The following is a 23605-nucleotide window of genomic DNA, read 5'->3' as shown; positions in this document are numbered from 1 at the left end:
ATTTTGTTTGTTAATTGTACAGCTTAAAAAAACATATGAACATATTTATTTCATTTAGAGTAAGACCATGTGCCAAGGAGAAAGGGATCATATGTTTTTTTACAGATCTGTATGCTGATGTTTAAGGATTCATTCTGACATTGTGAAATGGGGGATTTTTGAACTATTTTGTACAACTAATGCCCTCACTTCAAATCTGTCACATGCATCCCATCAGCATTTGTCATTGTGTGATTTAGATGCAGATCCGTACGTAAATGAAAAGCTTTTGAATATGTTGTTATAAACACATTAGGGGTCTCTAATTAGGGCGTAGTGCAGCCTTGGTGGAGATGTGCTCTAACTGGGTTAAATCTAATCACTGAAGAGAACAGGAAGTTTTTGTTTTTTTTATCAAATATTTTACTGATGGTCATCTTCTTATCAGTTTCTCCTCCCTGTGAGTCACTGCTGATGACCCGAAAAGAATTTCATTAGTTTAAAGGAGAATTCCGGTCAATTTCAATATTTAGCTCTGTTGTCTGTCAGTAGAGAGAAACTAACCAATCAGGTCTGTCAGTAGAGAGAAACTAACCAATCAGTGCTGCCTAAACCCGAGTTATCCTCCTGCGAGAGTTAGCACCCAACAGGCTTCAACAGGGCAAGTTTTAAACCTGTTTTTAGTCTCTAAACATGTTCAACATTAACCATTAAAAGTGCCCCCCCCCCCCATGTGCAGTGATTATTTCTGAGTGAACACAGTGAATCTGACTGCTGGAGATGTGACAGAAAGACACGAAAGTTGTGTTAATTCAGCTGTGTGTAGTTCCTGTGTTGAGAGGCAGTTAGACCTTAGGGACCGTCTAAAAACTACAACCCAGAAAAGAGATACAAACATATCCTCCACATTTACAGACCACAGAGCTACATGTTGGAATCGACCAGAATTCTCCTTTAACTGGCAGGTCTCAATGTCTCCTACATCAACTTTATGTTATAATATGGTAAGTAAGCAAGTATTTATTTTTATTTTTGAAGCTTCAGTACAAAAATATTAGGATCTCTAGTGGTTTTCAAAACCTACTGTATATCAGCTAGTAAGTACTCTCTATAGACAAGCTGTAGGATGGGAAAGGGTGGATAAACCAGAGTTATACACAGGCGCTTTATTGATTTGTCTCTCTGAATTTATCATATTAAAGAGTTCTGTACTAAAAAACATATTTTAAACATGTTCATTCTGTTTTACCTCATAATGTAAAAGGGCTAAGACCGTTGGAAGGCCCTTAACAAAAGTAATGATGACTACAATAGTGAAGGCTATAAAGAATCCAGTAACTGTGGGATGAAGAATCCAGTCCCAAGATGTCTCCGCAGATTAGGGATGTCTGTGCCGGCATCATCACTTGGTGTGGAATGTGAGGGGCCTCACCATGCCGGCCAGGACCTTGGGAAGCTGGGAGGCAATGACTTCTGACATCATCTCGGGAAACTCCACTCGCATGGCATCCGCCTGGATGAAGGTGCTCAGGCAGAACAGGTTGACCTTTTTCACTATCTGTCAGAAAGGAGACATTCATAATGGTTTTGGTCCTCATTAAAGTAGCAGTTAGATTAAGGCTACATATACACTACTACCTTTTGGTTTAAAAAACGTATATCTTTTGCAGCATTTCTGAGCCCCTAAAACAGAGACACTTGGAAACACTGCTGCCGCCGTTTTGGTTTGAAACCTCTGTGGTTGCTAAGTAGTCTAGACGGGCACAAACAGAAACCTTTTGGTGAGACTAATCCACGTCAGCCAGCCTTATCAGTTAGGCAGCTGACATGATTTTCAACCGCATGGTAACATCAGACAATCTGTTTCCAGTTTGCACCAGCCTGTTACAACCCGTTACCCCTGTTTTCACAACCTTTTACCCGTAAAAGTGCCCCGGAACGACAAACCCGTAACTTACTACCCGTGACCTCATACCTGATCTTTGTACTCCCGGGTACAGTTTTTGAGGGCACACATTCATAAACAAGATTGGCGACGTACAGACGCCAGTGATTAACGTTGAGGAATAGAAATAAATAGGCAACATAAAGCAATTCCTATTTAGAGATTCTGGAAAATGTCAATCAATCAGTCTACACAATCACCCCCCCCGTTTCTGTCTCAAAACGCAGCTTACAATGAAAACTCAGCAGTGTAGATGTAGCCTAAGACCTGAGTCAGTGCTGCTGGGAGGGAGCAGAGCCTACCTCGTGCATGGCGTCCATCAGTTTGGTGAGGTGGTAGAACCGCTGGGAGCTGGCCATCAAGCCCTTGTCCCTCATGTGGATGGCCCTGGTCAGCTCCCGGATGTAGTTCTGTCTCATCTCTTCGAATGCTGCCTGACTTTTGAGTCCCTCAAGAGGCACTGCGAACAGGCAGAACTCAGGTTAAACAATACTTTTCTCTAAAATAGGACAATGATCAGCAGGGCCAGGACAAAAGCCGAATTCCGCAGAATTTTCAGCAGATTTAAAAAAAGAAATGTATAATTAAATACAACTAACTCTGAATGTTAACACATCTCCACCCTAAGCACCCTATACACAGGCTACTTAGGTATGTAGAAGCTAGCTGCTAGTCTGGGCTGTGAACATTAGGTGTGTAGAAACTAGCTCACCCAGAGACTGAAGACAAAGGACATTCAGAAACCGGATCTCACTCAAAACACCATGGATGTTTTTTTCTAAGTTTGTATGCCTGTGGAAGCACGTAACTTTTTCATAATATGTGCACTTTAACAAGCGAAACAAACAGTAAGGAAATGTTTGTTAAGACCTTACATGCTGCCGTGTTAATCAATGTCTTTCAGTCAGTGTAAAAATTGGACTTGATAGCAGTGGCTACATAAATCTTGCCACGGTCCATTCACCCTGAACACTCCCGGTATTGTGCAGCTCTACAGTAGACAATCATCAAAGCTACACATCTCTGTTGGCAACACAGTATTACTCAGCGTGGTTAGTTCAAACAAGAAGGTCAACAAACAAGGAATCAGGAGTCTGATTCAGGAATTCATGAGTCTTCTGGCTTTTACCTGTGTTTAGTAATATTATGGCTTTCATGCAGAGAAACTCCTCTCGGGTAACCTGAAGATTTGCAAACTCCTGAGGGATGAACTGTATCGCCAGGCAGAGGTCATAAATCGGCGATCTCCTCATTTGCTCCCTGGCAGACAGAAACATAAAATAGTTCATGTGTCTGAACAATCCGCTCTTTTTCATCAAAACTCTTTGCTTTGGGAAAAACGACCACTCTCATGCCTGTAATGCTTAATAGTTAATCATCAGGAATGAAAAGCCAACTCAAGTTGCATGTGGGATGACGGTCAACTTACTGACTAAGAACCAGATCCGGTGCAAAGTATAAATATTCACTGGTGACATTCTGAAAGGAGCGCCACCCGAGAGAGAAGACCATCAGGTTCATCCACGAGTACTGGATGAGGGTCATCTGATCAGTGATCTGAAGATTACGAAACCCTTAAACAGAAAAGAAAATCCTGTATTTATTGATTTTTTTCCATAGTAGATGTAATCTGTCAAAACATCTGTGCACTAATATACCATCAAGTACATGCATAAGTGGTGCAGTATATAGTTTTCCAGTAGTCATTGGGAGAACATTCCAGGATAAAGCCTGACATCCGGCCCGGGGCTCACGCACTCGATGTCAGGCCCCTTCCTCGCTCTCCAAATCTCTTCGCTTCACGAAACAACCAGATACTTAAATAATAATAAAGACTTACAAAGAATATGTTTAGGGCATTTCATCTCTAACTGGGACGTATACGGAGCGGTTGGTGGGATCGCTGTGGACGAAGTACACACGGCCATACACTGGTAAGAGCTAATGCACAATTAATGGCAATTTATCAAAACCACAATATGGACTAGTACAATTACCAAATTGCAGGTGGGGCGCAATATCTGGTAACGGCAAAATATGTCACAAAGCGTTCTGAATGAAGTATCGTGGCGCTGCAGAGACATTCCGGCCTGCACATCTTGCCCTACAGACTACAGAAAACATCTCTGTTTGCCAAAATAACACTATAATCATTTTAATATTTTTACTTCCTAATGAGAATAATAATACAAAACTAACCATTCCCTCCAATATCGTGATTAATGTTGCAATACCTGTCAGAATGATCGCAATTAGATTGAGTTTTCCTCATGTTGTGCATCCCTAGCGTTGTTTTCTCCTATCCCAGAATGTATGACACGTTACTCCACAGCGCTGTGGAGACAGGACTAGCTTTCCAGTAACATTTTTCTCAGTTTACACCTTTATTGCTAAACATTGCAGAAAACAGTTCTATGACAAATTATCTTTTACCACTTGGAATCACGTCTTTCATAACAGATACGCATGGCATTACAAGGCCTTCCATCTCAGGAAGTGTCTAAAGCTGAGACCTTCGGTCAGACCTGCAGGTAGATCCCCATGGCGACAAATGTGGTGACCCTGAGCTGCAGAGAGCCGTTACCTGGCAGAGACTTGGACCACTTCACGATCCACAGCAGCTGTTTCTCACACAGCCTGTTGAGGCTGTTGAGCAGAATGTGTGGGCCCTCGGACTGGGTGCTGTCATAGCCAGAGTACACAATCTCTGGTTCGATGTTTTCCAGGATGTTGAGGATCTGTTGGGAGAGCTGCACCTCACGGATCCCTGGTATGCAAGACATGGAGTTCATGGCCTGACTGTCGCTGGACATGGCCATGTTTGACTGGAACATCAGGGCCGGGGACAAACCCAAGGCTTTCAAGGCCCCGAAACGCTTCAGCTTCCTGCCTGTGTTATGAGAACAAGGCATGGTTACATGGGATGTCAAACAGCACAATTTTTGTCCATAAAACTTTGCAGCGCTTTAATGATCTATGCCCAGTAAATTCACAATTTGCAAAAAGATCCTGTTTGATCCAGATTCATTATTGTCTTTGGGATCTGAGCCGCTGTAATATTCTCTTTCCTGATCATGGATTCAAAGTGTGACTTGTTGTTACAGAACCAATCGGTTTCATTTCATTTGTGCCACATGGGTGCATTAGCTCCATGTTAGCATGCAAAAAAGAAATCCTACTAACTAGTACCTCCGAGCATCATTCCTGCTTGATAGCACTTTCGAAGGCGACAGGCAGGGCAATTTTTCCTCCGAATTTTGTCCACAATGCAGTCATTTCGCCCAGCGCAGAGATAACTATGATGGCCTGTGGAGTGAAAAAGAGAGAAGGCAATTCAACAGCACTTAATTTTCAAATATGTTTGGAGGAGGAGAGGCACATAATGAGGGGGGGGGGAGTGTTGAGGGGCTTTTGACTATTAACATGGCTACTTCATCCGCACAGAGGCAGCGTTCTGAGGAGAGAGCTGAAGAAGAAAATAAGATAGAGGCAAGGCTGTGAGGACAGAGTGACACGGCCATGCTGAGACATAATGACTCCTATATAATCTCACATGGCAAGATAAAAAGGAAAAACAAGTCCAAGACGAGGAACACAGTGAACACTGGTCAATGTGATACAGTTGCTAATGACTGGCAAAGAAGGTCAGTCAAATTGAATGTCTAACTCCCTTTTTAATGTACCAAAGCATTCACGGAAGACTTGTGGTAGCTGCCAGTGGAGATAAATATTTAATAACAGCGTGTAGTGTCGCCTTTAGTCTTTTTTTCTTTACGTTTTCATTGTTTAGTTCATCTGTTGGGAACAAAGCCCACTGATCAACAGAAAAATGGAGAAAAAAAATTGACATTTCTATTTACAGACACCCCCTAGTCCACTCTAGTACATTTGATCAGCTGTCACTGGCCAGATGTGAAAGGCATCTTGAAATAGAACATAATCTGTGGAAAAGGCAGTTCACCTGTCTTCTGTAGCTGATGATTGTTTTCCCCTTCATTATATGACAAAGTGTGTACAAAAAGAAAATAAATTGTAGGACTTGTGCTTAATGTGGAAAACTGGGGGAAGTGTTTTTATGCTCACCCTCTACTGCTCTTTTAAAAAAGACCTTACAGCTCCCGCAGGTTAGGACTCCGTAGTGGCAACCAGATGCCTCATCAGCACAGATCACACACACTCTCTGAGGCGGCATCCTGAAGAAAAGAACAAAAACACACATTGATGAACTCATCTCAACACGGCAGACGGGCCCATTGAGTCTTCAAGGAGAACACTCTGATTTTAAAATGTAAGCCCCTATGAATCTTGGGATATGTGGGTGAAACGGGCAGTAGCTCCATTGAGTAACATCGCGGGGTAAATCATCACCAAAGTTTGATCCACGTAGGATCAAAGGTAAGAACGAAATGTTGCTTTACTCTCTACTCTTCCATTCATGTTAACCCTTGGTGAATGTGAAGCTTGTTTAAGAGGCCTCTTGCTATGTTTGCAAGGAAAAGACAGAAGGAAGGACCATTCAGGGCCCATAGTTATATTAAAATATCCAGGTGTAGATGGTTAAAACATTTTTATTCAGTTATTTTTTTAGTTTAAATGGCAAAACTAAAACCAGACCAAATTGGATAAGATGTTCTCATTATCTCTTGTTTTCAACGTTATTTTTTTTAAAGAGACATATTACAGTTTAGACAGACAGTTATGAGATGACTCCTTATAAGACATACTTGTTTTCCACTTTCTTTGCAGAGATGGCCTGACTGAGTTCATAACGGGGAATTGTTGTGCAGTGGCAAATCATTTGTCCTAAAACGTGATTAATTACCATGCTCATCACTTTATGTAGGCAAACCTCTATAATCTGGCAAAACTGCTGTCTTATTCTATATTTTAACTACAACTGTCACACAAGTAGCAAACTTAGGCCCACATTCAAAGTTCACTGTTGACTCAGCTTTGATCAAAAGGTCAGATGGAATATAATCTATATATTTCCACAAGTGCCTTCAGGCCAACGTTTCTGGTAGTTACCCGGGGAATGCAGAGAACGGGGACGGGTTCCTCTGGATCAGGACCTGGTTCTGGATCCCATCGTAGCCGCTGACGTGTAAGAACGGATCCTCGGGTCCCCCTACGGACTGGCACCAGTGATGGGGCTCAGCCGGAGCCGTGTGCGTGTGCCAGCGGGGAGAGTCGCTCTTATACATGGCCAGATGCTGGGCTGCGTGCGCGTTGGCGTCAAAGTTGTTGTGCGCCTTCCCGGACAAAGCGCACCTGGAGTCCGTCCTCAGCTGGCTGGTCTCGGACTGGTTCATGTCCATCAGAAAGTTCGGAGCTCCCTCCAGCCCCGGTAAAGGAACGGCTGCGGCAGACTCCCCGTCACCGAGCCCCAGCTGCTGCTTCCTGTCGCTGTCACAACAGGGGTCCAGAACAGGTATGTCCGATGATGGATGAAATTTGGGACAGGGGCTGTCCATGATCACAGCAGGCTCCTTCTCATCTTTGATGAACTTGCACGCTCCGGTCATCGAGGACAGGCTTCCACTTTCGGACGCGGCCAAACTCGTCCTCTGAACTTCAGCGAAATCCTCCCACGGCACGCTGTCACACTTCACATAGTCACTGCTCCGGTCATAAAAATGTTTCCCGACAGGTGAACCATCGAGAATGGAGACTGCGTTGTCGCCGCTGGAGTTTAGACCTTGGAACAGCGCGCCGCTGTTTCCAAAATGACGCACGGAGGAGGAAATGCACGTTCCAGACTGTGACTCGTTCGATAACTTAGTGTTCATGTAGCCAGCTTCCACCAAGTCACTTACTCTTGTGTCGGTGGAGTCCGCGATGGAAGTGCTGATGCTGGTGCTCATTCTCCCGTTTGCTTTATTCTCCATGGTGTGGACCGTGAGGCGCACAGCGGAGACTGGAGTGCGCGCGGAGGTTGGACTGCGTGGAGGTTGTCGCTCAGAGACGTCCCTGTAATCCTCCTCCCCGTTGAGAGAAAGGCTGTGACTACGTCTTTCTTTCTGTCTTTCTTTCACACAGACAGATATACAATGTTCTGAATAATGCAACTGCTGTTGAAAATAAAGAAAGGCAACCGTTGATGGGGATGTCACGTGCGCAATTATGAGTACTTTCAGAAAATGAACCTGGCAGATTTAGGTATAATACAAGTAGGCCTATAGTTCCCCTTTCTGGCTGTAGGTGTCATGTTTCAAAGCTGAATGTGTGTGTGTGTGTGTGTGGGGGGGGGGGGGGTTCTTTTCCCTTTTTTCCACAGATTCCTATTAGTTTTCCTCATTCAGACTGAATAGTCCATCCTCCTAAGGTGCCAGGTTCTGAATCAATGCGCATCCACTCCAGAGATGGATGGTGTTATACTACCCTTACTGCTGAACAGCCAGCCAATGAGGAGCATGGATCACTTCAATGTCAAGGGTCACTAGACTCCACCCATGACGACACGGTTGGCCAAATGAGAAGATATTGGAGACTTGGTGCCGTTTGAAGGTGAGACATGATACCAGGGGCGTAGACATTATTTCAGAAGTAAGGGGGGGGCAGATTGTTTAGGAGAATTTTTTTTGGTTGAAATATCCTCTCCCATTTGTCTCTCCAAATCATGAATTCCAAATAGCCTACATTTCATTTATGGTTAATGGAAACACAGACATTTCCATAAAATAGCATGCAACCGTTTACTGTAGCATCTCGCCCAATGGGAAACCTGCTGACATGTTAATGGCCACATGGAGGCGGGGCATGCCAGTGAACCAAGTCTGTGTGCTTTTTTATTTTTTATTTTTTTTCTTCTTTTTTTTACATTTGTAGCTATATTACTCATAGAGGATATCCATTATATGATGTTATGCATGTTGACCATTTGTTGGATGTGCTGTGAATATTTTCCATGTCTTTACTACTGTTTGCAATAGTTTCCATTTTATCATTATGATACTACAATGCTTTCAGTAGGTTAATCATTATTACAAAACTCATAGTCATTCTTCCCAGTCCTGCTAAGTTCAACTGTAGGCCAAAACCCGATGTTGTCATCATTAGTATGTATATATGTATCTGGTCCATGTGAAGGCTGTTTGTAACCAATGGACAGGTGGAGGGGAAGTTGTATTTTCCACTTTGGGACAACTTGCAATCTTAGTGACAGTGAGCTAAGTTAAAGAACTCCTAAATTAGGAGTTCCATTTTATTCCTATGGCCTAGGAAAGTTCAATCAGTCAAATCCCAAACTTGTGATGTCATCAGTTATAGAGAGTGGAGCTGCTCCATAGACAATGACTGGGAGACTGATTTTCTTTTTCTTTTTTATATACCCAAAATGAGCTTTATTCTCTTGCAGTGTTCTCAGTGCTAAAACAGAAAATGTTCCCACATACTCAGAATATTCCTGAATGCATTCAGGCTCATCTATAACATCTGTCCCAATTCATTATCTATGAAGCGCTTCCACACTTTTACATAATGACATCACAGATTTAAGTTTCAGCACTCTAGTTTTTGGATTTGGGAGAGAGTTGTTCATGTTCACTAGTGTTTTATTACAGTGCCATTGACCATAGGAAGAATGCATTCTGTGGGCGTAGTTTCGCTGTTATGGAGGGTTATGTTAGGTCAGTTTGAATATTTCCAAATGCGCCTTCTGTATAGTGGTGCTCTATCATAAGAACATACGGCACTCTCACCTGCTTTGTACTCGTCAAATTTACATTTCTGTTATCTTGGTGAGATTACAGCCAGTGTTCTACTATTCAAGTTAATCAGCTGAGTGCGGATGTTGCTGATGCATGTGCTCATGATGCACACATAGGCCTTGGCCCTATCTCCTACGTCATTTGTCCGACAATATCAGAGAGGATTGTCATGCTGTGGCCTACTTTTACTTTGCCCATGGCTCCACCAGCCTTCAATTTTTGTGTAGTCTTGCATTGCCAGACCTTCCTCCACAGCGCTGCGGAGGAGGGTCCGGCTAGTCCACACAGCATTTGGGAATGGGAGAAAAACGTGCTCTGGTTTATTGGCATTTCTCTAAACCAATCACAATGGTCCTGGGCGATGCTAAGTTCCAGGCGGAGCCATGGTGTCTCTGCTAAATAGTCTCAGGAAGGAAGTTGTCTTGGTGGAACGTGTGTACGTAGTAGTTTTAGTCATCAACAGAAAACTCAGATTGGACAGATAGTCTTGATAGCTGTCTGGATTTACCCTGCTGAGATCTGAGGACCAGGTAACCATAGTCCTCAGATTGGACAGATAGTCTAGCTAGTGGTCTGGATTTACCCTGCTGAGATCTGAGGACCAGGTAACCATAGTCCTCAGATTGGACAGATAGTCTAGCTAGCTTTCTGGATTTACCCTGCTGAGATCTGAGGACCAGGTAACCATAGTCCTCAGATTGGACAGATAGGTAAGCTAGCTGTCTGGATTTACCCTGCAGAGACCTGAGGACCGGGTAATAGTCCTCAGAAATCCAGCAGAGTTGAATATTAGCCTACAACACATAGAAAGCGGGAGGTAAGGGACATCCAGCTGGAAAGACTGTGACATCCGGTGTAATTTCAGGCGGCACTGAAACAATCCTGGTAGTGGAACGTCGTAGATATAGACTATTTCTGATGCAAACCCATGTTCTGGTACTTTTTAAAATCAAATTTCTAATATTGCAGACACTTGAGGAAAATCAAAATCCTGCACACTGTTTTAGCTGCAGCATCAACATTTATTGAAGAAAACTTTAAAGACAATCTCTCTGAACCCTCATCATCAAAAGTGATATTACAGTCACTAAATGCAGTTTACTGGAACACATGGTGTGATCTCATACTAAAATAGTATGTTTTTTTAAACGGTGTGGCTGCTGTAATAACTGCTGTACCGTCCCTTAGCGTCCCTTGGGATAAAGGCATCACAGTAGCTCTGTTCAGGGACTTGACAGGTAGAGTCTGGGGGTAGCATTCCCCCCGGGCCTGGCTGAGATGCAGGTGAGCTGTTTGTCTCAGTGCCAGGTCAGACTGTTCCCAGACATTTGTCTTGCTTCACAGCGAGCGTGAGAGAGCACAACAGCATTGTCTGCTACGCTTTGAAAACCCACAAGCCCTCTGCGCTCCACTAAGGTGAAAATACTCAACACATATTTTATTTATATTCACTAAACGGTATGCTTAAGTGCTCAACATTTTAATAACACACATTAAAGAATCTAATGTTCTGTTGATCGATACCACATAACAGAAAAAACTGAAATCTCATAACTTGAGAGTTAAAGAAAGCTCTGAGAGCTGTAATTATTTTTCATTTATTTTTATGTTGTGTTTGACTGATGAGCATTTTTTTCACCTCCGTGCAGGCCACGGCCGTGGCCATTATACGCTGTCAATGACTACATTTCACACTAATGTCTTACAGGATCAAATGACATTTTCTATCCATTGTATCAACGGTCAACTTCACTGTGACATCTGATTTAGTGCTTTGTTGCTTAATCTGTAGACTATTTTATTCTATTTTTATCGAGTTGTTAAGTAGCCAATATAATGTCAGAAAAATATATTTAAAAAAAAAAATGGGTCAGTGTTTCCCAAAGCCCAAGATAACGTCCTCAAATGTCTTGTTTTGTCCACAACTCAAAGATATTCAGATTAATGTCCCAGAGGAGAGAAGAAACTAGAACATGTTCATATTTGACAAGCTAGAGTTATTGACTTTAAAAAAAAAAAATTACTCCAACCAAGTAATCGATTACATACATACATACATACAGTACAGACACATACATACACACATACATACATACATACACACATACATACATACACACATACATACATACATACACACATACATACATACACACATACATACATACATACATACACACATACATACATACATACATACATACATACATACATACATACATACATACATACAGTACATATACATACATACAGTACAGACACATACATACATACATACAAACATGTATATATACACACACATGCACAGCTGGACTTACATTAATACCTGGTCACTTTTATCACTTTAACACTGGATCCAACACTGACACTTTGATAATAATTGATGGTATTCTTTTTCTTTATTTGATGAATGTTCTTATTGTTGTTATCATTAATATTTTTACTGTTATTTTGTTGTTTTCATACTGTCTTTTTTATCTATTTTGTCATTGCAAAAACGGCTGCTGGAATTTTCAATTCCCTCGTGGGAGTCATCCCAAAAGGATTAAAAAAGAGAAGTCTAAGTCTATCTAGTTGATTACCAGTCGATTAATCTTTGCAGCTCTAGTCATAATGTTCTCTTCTCTGGCCAAAGTAGTAACAGAAGGATAGATTGGGACCATATTTCATATTTGAGCCGATAACAAATTGGTGACACTAATCTTGAAGTTGTGGTGATAGTAAAGATCTTGTGTGCTGCCGGGTTGAAGATGGGTAAAGCATTCATGTTATGGAGTTTGTAGCGTCTTTGCAGCAACATCAATGGCTGTCATGGCCACAACTCTGTGAATCGGCTTTATTGGCCTAGCATATAACAAATACAAGGAGTTTGAATCTGTACAGCAGAAAAAGAACAACAAGGCCAAGTCAAATCAATTTATTTTATACATATGTAAATGTCACAAATCAAACATTTGCCTCAAGGGACTTTACAGTCTCTACAGCACACAACATCCTCTCTACCCTTTGACCCTCCACTGGGATGACGAATAACTAAAGAGGGTGACACGTGTTACCCAAGATGGCTTTAACTGTATGCCTTCGTCCTCCTGTCCGCCACTGCCTCCACGCTGTCCCAACCTGGTCAGCTAGCTGGCCTTTCTTGGGCTAGATATACAGTGTTTCAACTCAAACCATATCATCTAAATGAAACCATATCATATAACAGCTGGGAATAGGCAGCACCACCATATATCAGCAGTCAGCATGTTAGTATATCAGAACTGTACTGATAGGGACAGGTACAGTACATGCATTTACACTAAGGGATAAAAATCAAGGATGTTAACCTTTTTTTTTTTAAAGCAGAATTTTCCTTTTTATCAGTTGTTTTGGTTCAGTAGTGTGTGTTCAGTGCAGTGTGGCCACTAAATAGATTTCCAATCTGTATATTTTCTTAGGAGAGTATAGCCAGCTCATTCTTCTGCTGTTCTTTTTGCTAAACATGATTTTCTCCCAGTTGCGTGATGAGCTGTGCCAGGGTCTCCATGTCGTGGTTGGTTCTTTCCAGCAGCTCGTAGCGGAGACTGGAGATGTCCTGTTTGATCTCCTTCAGTTCACCTGATGGTATGTGGGACAGGAAGTTAATCAGCGTCAAATTGGGTTTCGTAATTCAGCGATCCGGACCAGAGAAAAACTGTATCTAACACCTGCTGAACTCACCTTCCTTTATTTCATCGTTGTCTTTATCTCTCTGTGCTTTTAAGATGTATCTCTTGATGAGGCGATTCATTGTATCCTGTAATGAAGAATAGAGGCTTTAAGTCTTAAACTGATGAGCTAATTGTTCCTTAAGATTCAGAAGGAAAAAGAACGGATGCCAACTCTTCCCACTGAGTATGTTGGATTCAGATTCAAACTAAGTGATATTCTCTTGATCCTGCAAGGGGAAATTAATTTTTTTCACTCTGTTGTTTTCCAGTTGGGTTTTCATTGACACGCTTTATTGGTGCAAGTACCTCAAAGTGGTCTCTAGATGTGAGGTAGCCTACTAAAAGGAGTCTAAATAACATTGGAATATTATGTTCACATGCGTATATGTACAAAACTACTACTACCTACAGTCATGAACAGGTTAATTGGGAAATGAGTAATGCTTTACTTGGTGACGACAAAGCGATCCTTCCACACTCAGATCTTCCTGTTGCCTCAACTAAGATAAGAACACGAGATAAAAGAGAAGAAGCAGTGTGAATGTTTGAGACACTTTTACACCTGCAACTTCTAAATCTGACACAAGAGGGCCCTGTAGATCTGTATCAAAGAACATAGGTCAACTTTACCAGACCTAGTAGAAGTGTCTCTAGCTATTCACTTCCATCCATTCAACAAAGTAAATGTAGTCGTTTCCCTGCTTGAAATATAATTTGTATCAACGGCTGTTGTCTCACCTTGTTAAGCTCCGGCTCATCATTTGCATTTTCTTTGCTTTTGCCTTTAAGGACATCCAAGAGAAATCTCCTTATCCCCAGCAAGAGGGACACCACAGCTCTGGGGCTGGGGACCAGGTTGAAGGGCACAGGCAGTGTGCCGCCATGCTCAAAGTACGAGAACCAGAGCTTGGCTCTGGCAAACTTCCACTCCACGTCAGCATCATCCTGCCCCCACATCAGGGATCGGTAAGGAGGGGTACAAGCCAGGTGAAACATCTCATGAGCAACAGGAAGTTCATCCATTTGCGTGTCTAATGTGCCACTTTCATCTACATTTGTCCATTACATCTGCAATATTATTGTGTACGTTACATATACAGCACCTATTCAAAACTGAACTGAAACTTGACAACTTTGGCATAAATCAGCAGTAAATCAAAACGTTGATTGACACTTTTGTCAAGTTAAATTGTTCCCAAATGATTGTGGTCTCACAACAAAATGCTCATTGTTATCACTGTACGTTAGCCTTGAAAGGATGAGTGGAAAACAAATGCGACCAATGTTCGCCAAAACCTAATTTGATCTCCCACGTAGGAGATAATACCTTAAAGTGTATCTCCTAATTTTCCACACAACATTGGTTCATCAGAACACATATCGTCACTGTTAAATCCGTCAAGTCAGTCTGTTAAGTCAGAGCCTATGCACAGTTTCATTGTGTTTGAGAGTGGATATTTGTTGTTAACTGAGAAGGTAAAACCTTTTATTTATGATGTATATGCAATTCCCTTTGGATCGTGCCTCATTCTGCACGGCTTTCTCACTCCCAAAACCGCCTAATTAAAGCTATAGTGTGTAGTTTCTGTCACCCCCCTGAGAAATTCTAAGATATGACAACAAACCTGACAAACAATCTACATAATACCCCCCCCCCCCCCCCCCCCCCCCCCACGGAGGATTAAAAAAACATGATGAACTCATCAGAAGAGGTCCTTCTTAATTTACTTTGTAGCAACTCATTTAACAATGGCTTAAATGTAACAGACGTTTATCAAAAAGTTTTGCTCTAAAGCTTTAAGCCTAAAAGTTTATCTCATCAATATGTGTGGTATAACGTTTCCTAATAAGAAAATACACTCTACAATATTATCTTCTAGGAGGTAATATCTGTTACGTAGGAGATAAAAGTGTGGGAAACATTGCCCACATTTTCTTTTTTCACCTTTCCTTTCAGGGCTTCCAGAGCTTCCACATCACTGTCAGTACACAAGACACAAAAATGAATTGTAATGTAGGAACGGTTAAGGCGTACCTCAATTTCTTGGAAGGAGCTGTTGAACATGGCAATGAGCATGTTCAGCAGGACAATCACCATGATGATGTTGTACACCCCGTACAGAACATAGCCAGTATTCTCAATGAACTTATGGTCGATGTTAATGACCACTGATTTCACTTCTGACAAGCCGAAGATGGCCCAGAATAACGTTTTGAAGCTCTCTTCGAGTCTGGAGGAATAGAGAAATGGGTATTTATTAAGTGTAGTGCAACTACTGTGTTAGTTACATCATATTCATTCAACACAGATTGTATCCAAAAACACAATTGGAAAATATTTAAGCACACTGTCAAAAGGTTTTCAGGCAAAAGCGTTTCTGCAACAGTCTGTAGTCTTCACTCACGTTGTGAAGGCGTCGTTATGCTTGGCTCCGAGGTAGTGCGAGTACAGAGTGAACATTCCCACCATGAAAGCCACGAAAACAGTTATGAAAATCACCATGAACTTAAAGATGTCTTTAACTGTTCTTCCCAGAGAGATCTGCAAAGGGCCGAAGCTCTCGTTGGCAGGAAGGATGTATGCAATGCGAGAGAAACTCAGCACGACTGCGATTGCATACAGGCCTTCAGAAATGAGCTGCGGGTCTGAGGGCATCCAGTTGATTCGAGCTGAAAAAAAGTGTTTATACACTGTTGGTTTGGCAGTTTTCATGTTTTACACTCCATTTAGATACCTCGATAGAACTCAAACAGGGAACTACATTCAGCATGTGCATTTCTTCGTAATGATATAGCCAGAAAGTTAAATACTTTACACTTATCATGTTCTAGGTCTCAAAATTATGAAGATGAAAAAAGAATCCGGTAAACGTTTATAGACTCGCATCAATACTTCACTACTACTAATTTTTGCTGTGTATCTGATGCAACCAAGTCATTTTTTAAGAAGACTAAGAGTTCATGGAGTGGACATAGACATCATGCTATACGACCGACATTGAGTCTATTGTTTGTTATTGCATTATTAGGTTTTGGTAACCTGTCAATCAAACTAATTGGAGCTCCTAAACTTGATGAAAAGGCTTTGAAAAAGATTTGGCCAGCACCGATCAATTCTTCTTTAGGAGATCTTTGAGGAGGCGGTGACCCAAATCAGTTGGATCTGATGGCACCAGGCAGGAGGGACAGGTTACCAAACTGCAAGCTGAACACGGAATTTCTCGTTTGTGTGGCTTTCAATCAAGCTACTGAGAGATAAGATCTGTGTGTGTACTGAATGGGGGGGAACTCACCATTATGGTTGTTAGATGTGCAATATCTGGTAGGGCACTGGTGCAATATTTATAATTTGATACGGCATTGTGCAGTACATGAGTTATTGATTCCAGCATGATTCAGGGGAAATGTGCAATCTGGAATTAAGTATAATAAGAGGGGGCGGATTTGCTGTGGGTTCTTTCTCTTTTTTATGTGAGTGTGGGGGGAGGTAGGGGGGTCTTGTGTGAGGATTATCAGATTTTTGATTTTGACATTTGGATGCGATAATGTATGCTTATGTTTTCTATGTGTTTTCTGTAAGTTTATTGTGTTTATGTGCGATGCGTCACCATTTTTTGTTCTTTCCACTGCCCAAGACAAATTTATTTAATTATTGAATTTATTGAATGTAGTGATACTATTTGAGTTCTTTGGTGCACACTTACCCAGCTGGAAATACTGTATCTCAAAGGGCAAGGTCGTGTTGGACAGGTCCGTGTAGTGCTTGTCAACGTAACACTGGGCAGAATATGCATGCCAGAAAGCCATTAATCTGGCAATGAAAGAAGTCATGAAAATGGTCAAAATACTAAAGTCCAGAAGGTTCCAGGGTTCTGAGATGTATTCCCGGATGTCCTGCGACCAAATATCTCTACATTCTTCCCAGATCTTCCCTGTAGGCAAAGGAAATCACACATTTGGTTGACAGTCACACTCTATCTCTCTCAAATGAACCTATGGCTGATATGATTTGAATATCTTTGTATAAGTAAGGCTTGAATTGATAATCAAATCAAATAGGATTTATTGATTCTGAATACTGGCAAAGCTTGTTTGATATGGCTCCAAAGTCTCGCCTGTAGTGATATAGGAAAGTGTCACCTTGTCTTTTTTTCGGCTTTGGAAAGCTATAACCAGTCTGATTTATCGTGGTAGATGTCGTTAGAATACATATTAATCTATATGGGCAATTTCCTAGCGTGATAGATGTTTGGGGGTTTATAACCCTTGGCATGTCATATCCTTGACCTTGCAACAGCAGAGTGTGTGTGAGTGACAAAGAGATGGGAGAGGAGTACATGAACCTAACAGAAAAGATATATTGAACGTCATAGTAAAAGACTTGACAGCTAGTTGTGATTGTATACATGACATGGGACAGGGTGTGGGTGTTTACACTTATGACCTATGACCCAGGATATGATGAGAATCTCCATCCAGGTGAAGGTGGTAGTCTTCATACGAAACAGTTGTGAGGGGTGATCGTGGATGGTCATGTTTGGCAGCAGCGACGTTCCCTCAAAGCGGTCTGCTGCGTTCAGGACCAGCAGGCATAGAAATATCATAAAGGATGCTGCATGGGCCACAAACTTCAGGAACGGTCCACACATGAGTTTCCCTATCTGACACAAGTCAGAGAAAGGCAAACTGAACAACGTTGGCTTCTTTTTTTGCTTAAGTGTCATGGAGCAACATAAGAGTAATGTCACTTCTATTTTAACTCTGTTAGAAGGGTTAACAATGTTTCCGAAAAGACAAGACAATGAATGCTGAATCTAACTCTTACAGTAAAAAAAAGCATGACTTTTTTTAAACTAACCTTACTTGACGGTGCTATCCAGTACATAAGGGACAGGACAGGCAACCCAAGAGCAACACCAAGGACTAGGAGGAGTTTAACTGCTGTGGTCTGCTGACGGAGTCCAGACAAGTTCTCATACCAGATGGAGAGGAGTTGCTGTTGGCAGTTTGGATGTGCCACAAACTGAGAGGAGAAGAGAAAGGAGAGAGGAGAGACGAGAGAGGAGAGAGGAGAGAGGAGAGGAGGAATATTTGCAGACACAAGTGTGCAAGAAAAACCCACGGTCAAAAATCAAGTGCATCTATTCTAATCCTTAAAAAAATGAAGTTGCTTTTCTCACATGCTTACCTTTTTAACTTCATATTTTATTGCAAGTTTTAACCTGATGAGGTTTTGTCTGCCGACGGTCTCAGGGCTTTGACGGGATTCAGTGTCCCCATTTAAGATGGCCTTCACTTCCTCTGTGTTTTGACACAGATCCAGGAGTCCCACCACAAAGTCTTTACACTGCATGGACAGTTTTGTGTAATCATTCTATAACAGACAAAGGCAACCTATCAACCAGTTGATAGCACCCTGTAGCACCACAAACGTCAAAGCCTCAAGTCCTTTTGTAACTGCATCTTTAAAATGCTTCTCTTGTCTCGGCAATTCTAGTACAGGGGTCAGCAGCCTTTACTATCAAAATAGACATTTTTTTGACTTTTTCTAATCTGTCTGGAGCTGCAAACATTGTTGAGCTTGTCAACAATTTCTTTTGCAGTCTCTGCAAAGAGGGGCAACATTTAGAGCAGGGAGCTTCAACAGGGGGACCGTGACCCCTAGGGGGTCCTCAGAATCAGTGCAGGGGGGAGGCAAATTATTGTTAATGTTTGAAATTATTTTCAATGAATCCAACATATTAATAACAAATATCAATCCCCACGGAACATAGGTTTACTGGCCTGTAAGTAAGGTAGTCTCTAAGGTAGCCATCCAAAGATACAGCTAATCCTAAAGATTCACTGTGCCACATGTATATTTTAAAAGGAGAAAAAAAAGATTTATAAAATCATGGCAACAATTAAAAGACTGTTTTAATAGAAATTAAGTATTCTATGAAAAAATGGAATGTATAAAGCTTTAGGCCGACCTACAAGTTATTCCAGGCCAAATTAAATATGCAACATTTTATATATGTAGTAGGGGGTCCCTCCTCCAACTCTCTTTCAGTTAACGGGTCCTTGGTTTAAAAAACATTGAAGTCCCCTGATTTAGAGGATTAGGCGCTGGGCCTTAGAGGGATGTTGCCTATGACGCACATTTTAGTTGAGTGAAATGTAAATTGATGATGTAAGGATGAAGACAATAATAACATAACAATTATGAATTAAAAGTCATTCATTTCAATATGACTTTTTGTCAAAGTTGTGGGAGGGGGGCTCATGTTCCGCAGGTTGCAGACCCCTGTTCTAGTATAAAAACAGGTATGTTGTTTTAAATACTGCACCTTGAACTCCTTCTCAATGTTGGCCAGAACTGCCAGCTCATTGCTCAGCTCCAGAGCCGCCATCACTGGGTCTTCATTGGACAGGGACAGATACGCTGGACTGGCCAGACATTTGTATGCATTGATGCGGGATTGTGAATGGCTGAATGAGTCCCGCCTCTGCTGCTCGCTGCAGGCCCTGCACTGGCAGAAGTAGTCATGGGGCCGCTCTACACGGGCCCCCTTCACAAGCAGTATATGAACGATTTCAAACTCATGGCACTGAGAGGCCAGGATGATGGGAGTGATGTCGTGAGAGAAACGTGTGCCGTCCTCGTCATAGGCGAAGAAGTCGTCGTTTTTGTCCGCCTGGCTGGGACTGTTAGTCAGCCTCTGAGCATCTGCAAAGGCCGGATAGCTCAGTATGGCCTCCACTATACGGATGTAGCCCTTACTGATGGCTGAAAGCAATGCATCTCCTATTCTAGAGAGCTCTTTCTTCCTAAGAAGGAGCTTAGTTACCTCAAAGTGCTCATTGGCAACTGCCAGCTGCAGTGCATTCTGGCCCATATAATTCACACAGTTGACGTTAAGGTCTGGCAGCTCCTCAAGCATCCGCCTGACTTCTGGAATGTTGCCATATTCTGCAGCTTCTAAGAAGAGTTCCTCTGTCAGGGAAAGGCAGGAGGAGGGGTGAGCGCGGTACAGGTAACCGGCTGCCCGTAACGCTTGTCTCCTGGGTTTGCCTACAGCCTGCTGCTGCTGCATCATGGCTCTCCCTTCATTGCTCCACCTAAACACAGGTAAGCAGATGGCTGAAGACCTTTTCTTTGTAAATTCACTAAAGGTGCAGTAAGTGATGCTGGGCAAAGACCTTTGGAATTTGAACTCAAAAGCTCTGCCCCCCAGATTCATGAACATATAACCATTGGCACATTCCCGTGCTTCCTCCAGCCTCCGCGCCCCCCCCCCCATCAACTGTTGCTGATTGGCCTGAATAGTGTGGTTTGGCTTTCTGTTTGTTTTCCATTTACACAGCCAGGGCTGTGTGTTTCTCAACCAGAACAAAAAACAGAGAGCTAGGTGACAGTGTGGAGATATTTTTTGAATTTGACAAAAATTGTAAGTGCTTAACATCACACACTATATTTTTTGTATGCCAAAATATTAATATATACAAATTTCACTCTCACAGTCCAAATCACATACCCTGTCCTTACCTGTATTTTAAATGTGTTTTTCTTAAAAAGCAGACACTCTACTTGGATTAGTCTACTAGTTTGGGTAAATTAACATCAGCTCCATCTATATTTTAAAAAGGCCCTGTGAATGAGACAGTAAGGTAAGTCAAGGCAGCTTTATTTGTATAGCACATTTGAGGAACGTGGTAATTTACAACATTAACAAGCAGTAAAACATTTGTTAGAGAGAATTTAAAAACTGCTCAAATTGAATAAGACAGGTGTGAAATAGAGTTGCAGCGGAGCTGCAGTTTTCTGGGAGTTTGTTCCAGATATGTGGAGCATGATTACTGAACACTGCTTCTCCATGTTTACTTGAAGTAGTGAACGGACAGCTGGTCTCTGCTGATTTATAACTCGCCCTACATGTGTGACACCACCCACAGACTCCTCATCTGCTCTCCTGCGTTTCATGGCCTGGCACTGTCGTCCACTCAGCCTCTGCCTGATACTTACCAAGTACATGTTTTCTTCCTCTGTGTTCAGCGTCATCAAGTATTTGAGCGTTAGTCCAGTTGCAAACTTGTATTTACTTTTATTTAATTATGATGTTATCTACATTAATGACCGTACTATCAAATGACAGTGACCATCTCTAATACTAATTCTATTTTGTGTCATTGTCCAACAAGATAATGTAATTTCTGTTCACTAATTACATTTGAATAATGTAGTTATCTCAGGAGCTAATAGCTTCTTCACAGATAATGGCGGTTGATGACGACGCCCCTTCATTCAATCATAATTAGTGTTAATACAATTTTACTTAACTGAGAAATCTGATGAGTGCACATAGTGTAACCTACACAATATGTTCTAATAAAGGCCATTTACTCGTCTTTGGCATCGAGTGTGTCTCGGCTGAGAAAGGATCAAATATGAAAATGGTGCCATGCTGTTCTGCCAGGGACGGTGCAGAAATCACAACTCAAATGGAATGGATATGACATAAAAGAGATTGCTGTATTGTTTTTGCCTTTCAACTGACATAGCTCATTCCCTGTAGATTTACCTGCCTGGGTTTCTGAGAGTTCCTTGTGGTTTTTTGTGCTCTATTTCATTATGACAGGCAACTAGGTGATACTGGGAGATTGGAAAAGCAACTATAAAATTGATATGGCACGATAGATTCCAAATTGGAAGTTCCATCACTACGTTAAAGATACTGTAAGATGTAGATAAGATTATTCTGCAGTTAATGCCGTTAGATGATCTGTGTGCATTAGCATGTGATATTAACATCACACATTTGTAGCAACTTTAAAAAAACAAAAGTCACATCAAATCCCTCAACATGTAGGCGAGATCAGAAGACATCAGTGTAAATGTGACAATGAGAGGCACAATAGGAGATTTTAAAAACAATGGGACATTGGATAGGAAGAGATCACTAAGTATCAGTCTCACATTTCAACAATATCATGGGCCTGAGACTTTTCCTTTGCAGCTTTACACACACACACACACCCCCACACACACACACACCAATATTTCTCAATTGATTTTTGACGGCAATGATATTGAAAATGCAATCATATTCAATGTGCATATTATATGTGTCACATCATTAATATTCCAAAGTCACACAGGATGGCCCACTCACCTCCACACAGAAGACGAGTGTGCCAAATGACTTCATTTTCTCTTCATTAAGTTGTTGCGAGCCCAGACTACGTCCAAAAGCGAGCAGCTGCAGCCCATGTCAGCCTCCAGACCACCTGTCTGACACCCTGCGTCCCACCCATAGACTGCATGTAAAACTGGTCCCACCTTGGGTCTGGATGGCTCTGGATGCTGACGGCGCTGCCTCTGCACGCCCGGTGGGCGGATTCTAGCAGCTTACAAGGTGTGTTTCACAAAATAGGATATTAGCATTTCTCGAAAACCCTTGGCTCCTGTTTTTGAGGTTAGACCTATATAATTGTTTTTATCTCAATTTAGTTTCCTTGAGTTCCCATAAACTAATTTAAGGACAGCAGACTGCATTGACCTTACTGGTCGTACCATTTATTTTAATTGTTTAAACTGAGGCAGAAAACTAAGGTACTTCTCCTACGAGGGATTTGTCAGTGCGATGGCTGCAGGCAACATCACCGTTTGACTCCCTGAAAATAGATTATTTGATGCAGTGGCCCATGTCCAAACAATCTGGAAAAAAGCTTTTTCTAAATCCTCTTAACTCTGGTGCCATCAAATGTAAAAGGTAATTCCAACACACCTTTATTCCACAAGAGAGGCACCATCCCCCAGCAACTAAGCTAAGCATAAACAATTCTTTTTAAAATGAAAGTGTAGATATTTAGTTCTCCAAATATGTAATAGATGGAATTCTGTGTGCCTATAAGTCATGGCTGGAAATGTGCTTCCAGACGATTTCTTTCAGCTTTTGATTTGATATCATTTTAAATAAGTAGGGTTATTTTTTACAGTAGTCTATGTATTTATATGCAGATTTCCATGTAGGGCAGATACCTTTTTTATATAAACATAAATCAAGCTTGTCGTTGGTCGCCATACATTTTTTTTTTTTTTTAATTCATAAAATCATTCGTGACTTTTGACCTCACTAAAAAGGCTGGGATATTGCTGTAAATGTTTGAAGGTAGGCTTAAATGCTTTATGCTACCTCCTAGCTGTAAAATTAAAACTATATCAAACATCATCTGAACCTTAATGCATCCTTCTTCGTATCAATTTTCGGTTTTATTCAACCCATTTATTTCTGTTGTGT

General features: G+C 41.7%; 2 protein-coding genes across 3 annotated transcripts; both read right to left on the bottom strand.

Moving 5' to 3' along the window:
- Window positions 1-992: 992 nt before the first annotated feature.
- Window positions 993-8087, bottom strand: pgr (progesterone receptor). The gene is made up of 8 exons (XM_034863082.1): window positions 6953-8087; window positions 6008-6117; window positions 5114-5230; window positions 4509-4814; window positions 3354-3498; window positions 3054-3184; window positions 2227-2384; window positions 993-1537 (listed from the first exon to the last, which is right to left on the bottom strand). Exons 1-8 carry the CDS (start codon window positions 7810-7812, stop codon window positions 1382-1384), a joined length of 1983 nt encoding a protein of 660 aa, XP_034718973.1. The 5' UTR covers window positions 7813-8087; the 3' UTR covers window positions 993-1381.
- Window positions 8088-12696: 4609 nt separating this feature from the next.
- On the bottom strand, window positions 12697-22894 carry trpc6b (transient receptor potential cation channel, subfamily C, member 6b). 2 transcript variants are annotated; one of them, XM_034863060.1, is made up of 12 exons: window positions 22478-22892; window positions 19655-20426; window positions 18514-18699; window positions 18184-18348; window positions 17761-17986; window positions 17030-17257; window positions 15731-15995; window positions 15361-15556; window positions 14064-14270; window positions 13775-13825; window positions 13336-13411; window positions 12701-13233 (listed from the first exon to the last, which is right to left on the bottom strand). In XM_034863060.1, the coding sequence occupies exons 2-12, from the start codon at window positions 20402-20404 to the stop codon at window positions 13112-13114; spliced, it is 2472 nt and encodes an 823-aa protein (XP_034718951.1). In that variant the 5' UTR covers window positions 20405-20426; window positions 22478-22892; the 3' UTR covers window positions 12701-13111. The 2 variants fall into 2 exon arrangements, with proteins under 2 accessions (XP_034718960.1, XP_034718951.1); XM_034863069.1 differs by lacking the exon at window positions 13775-13825 and having other exon boundaries at window positions 12697-13233; window positions 22478-22894.
- Between the last annotated feature and the right edge of the window lie 711 nt (window positions 22895-23605).

The sequence above is a fragment of the Etheostoma cragini genome, chromosome 3 (assembly GCF_013103735.1).
Source record: "Etheostoma cragini isolate CJK2018 chromosome 3, CSU_Ecrag_1.0, whole genome shotgun sequence".
Classification (NCBI taxonomy): Eukaryota; Metazoa; Chordata; class Actinopteri; order Perciformes; family Percidae; genus Etheostoma; species Etheostoma cragini.
This window is presented reverse-complemented; position numbering and strand designations above follow the sequence as displayed.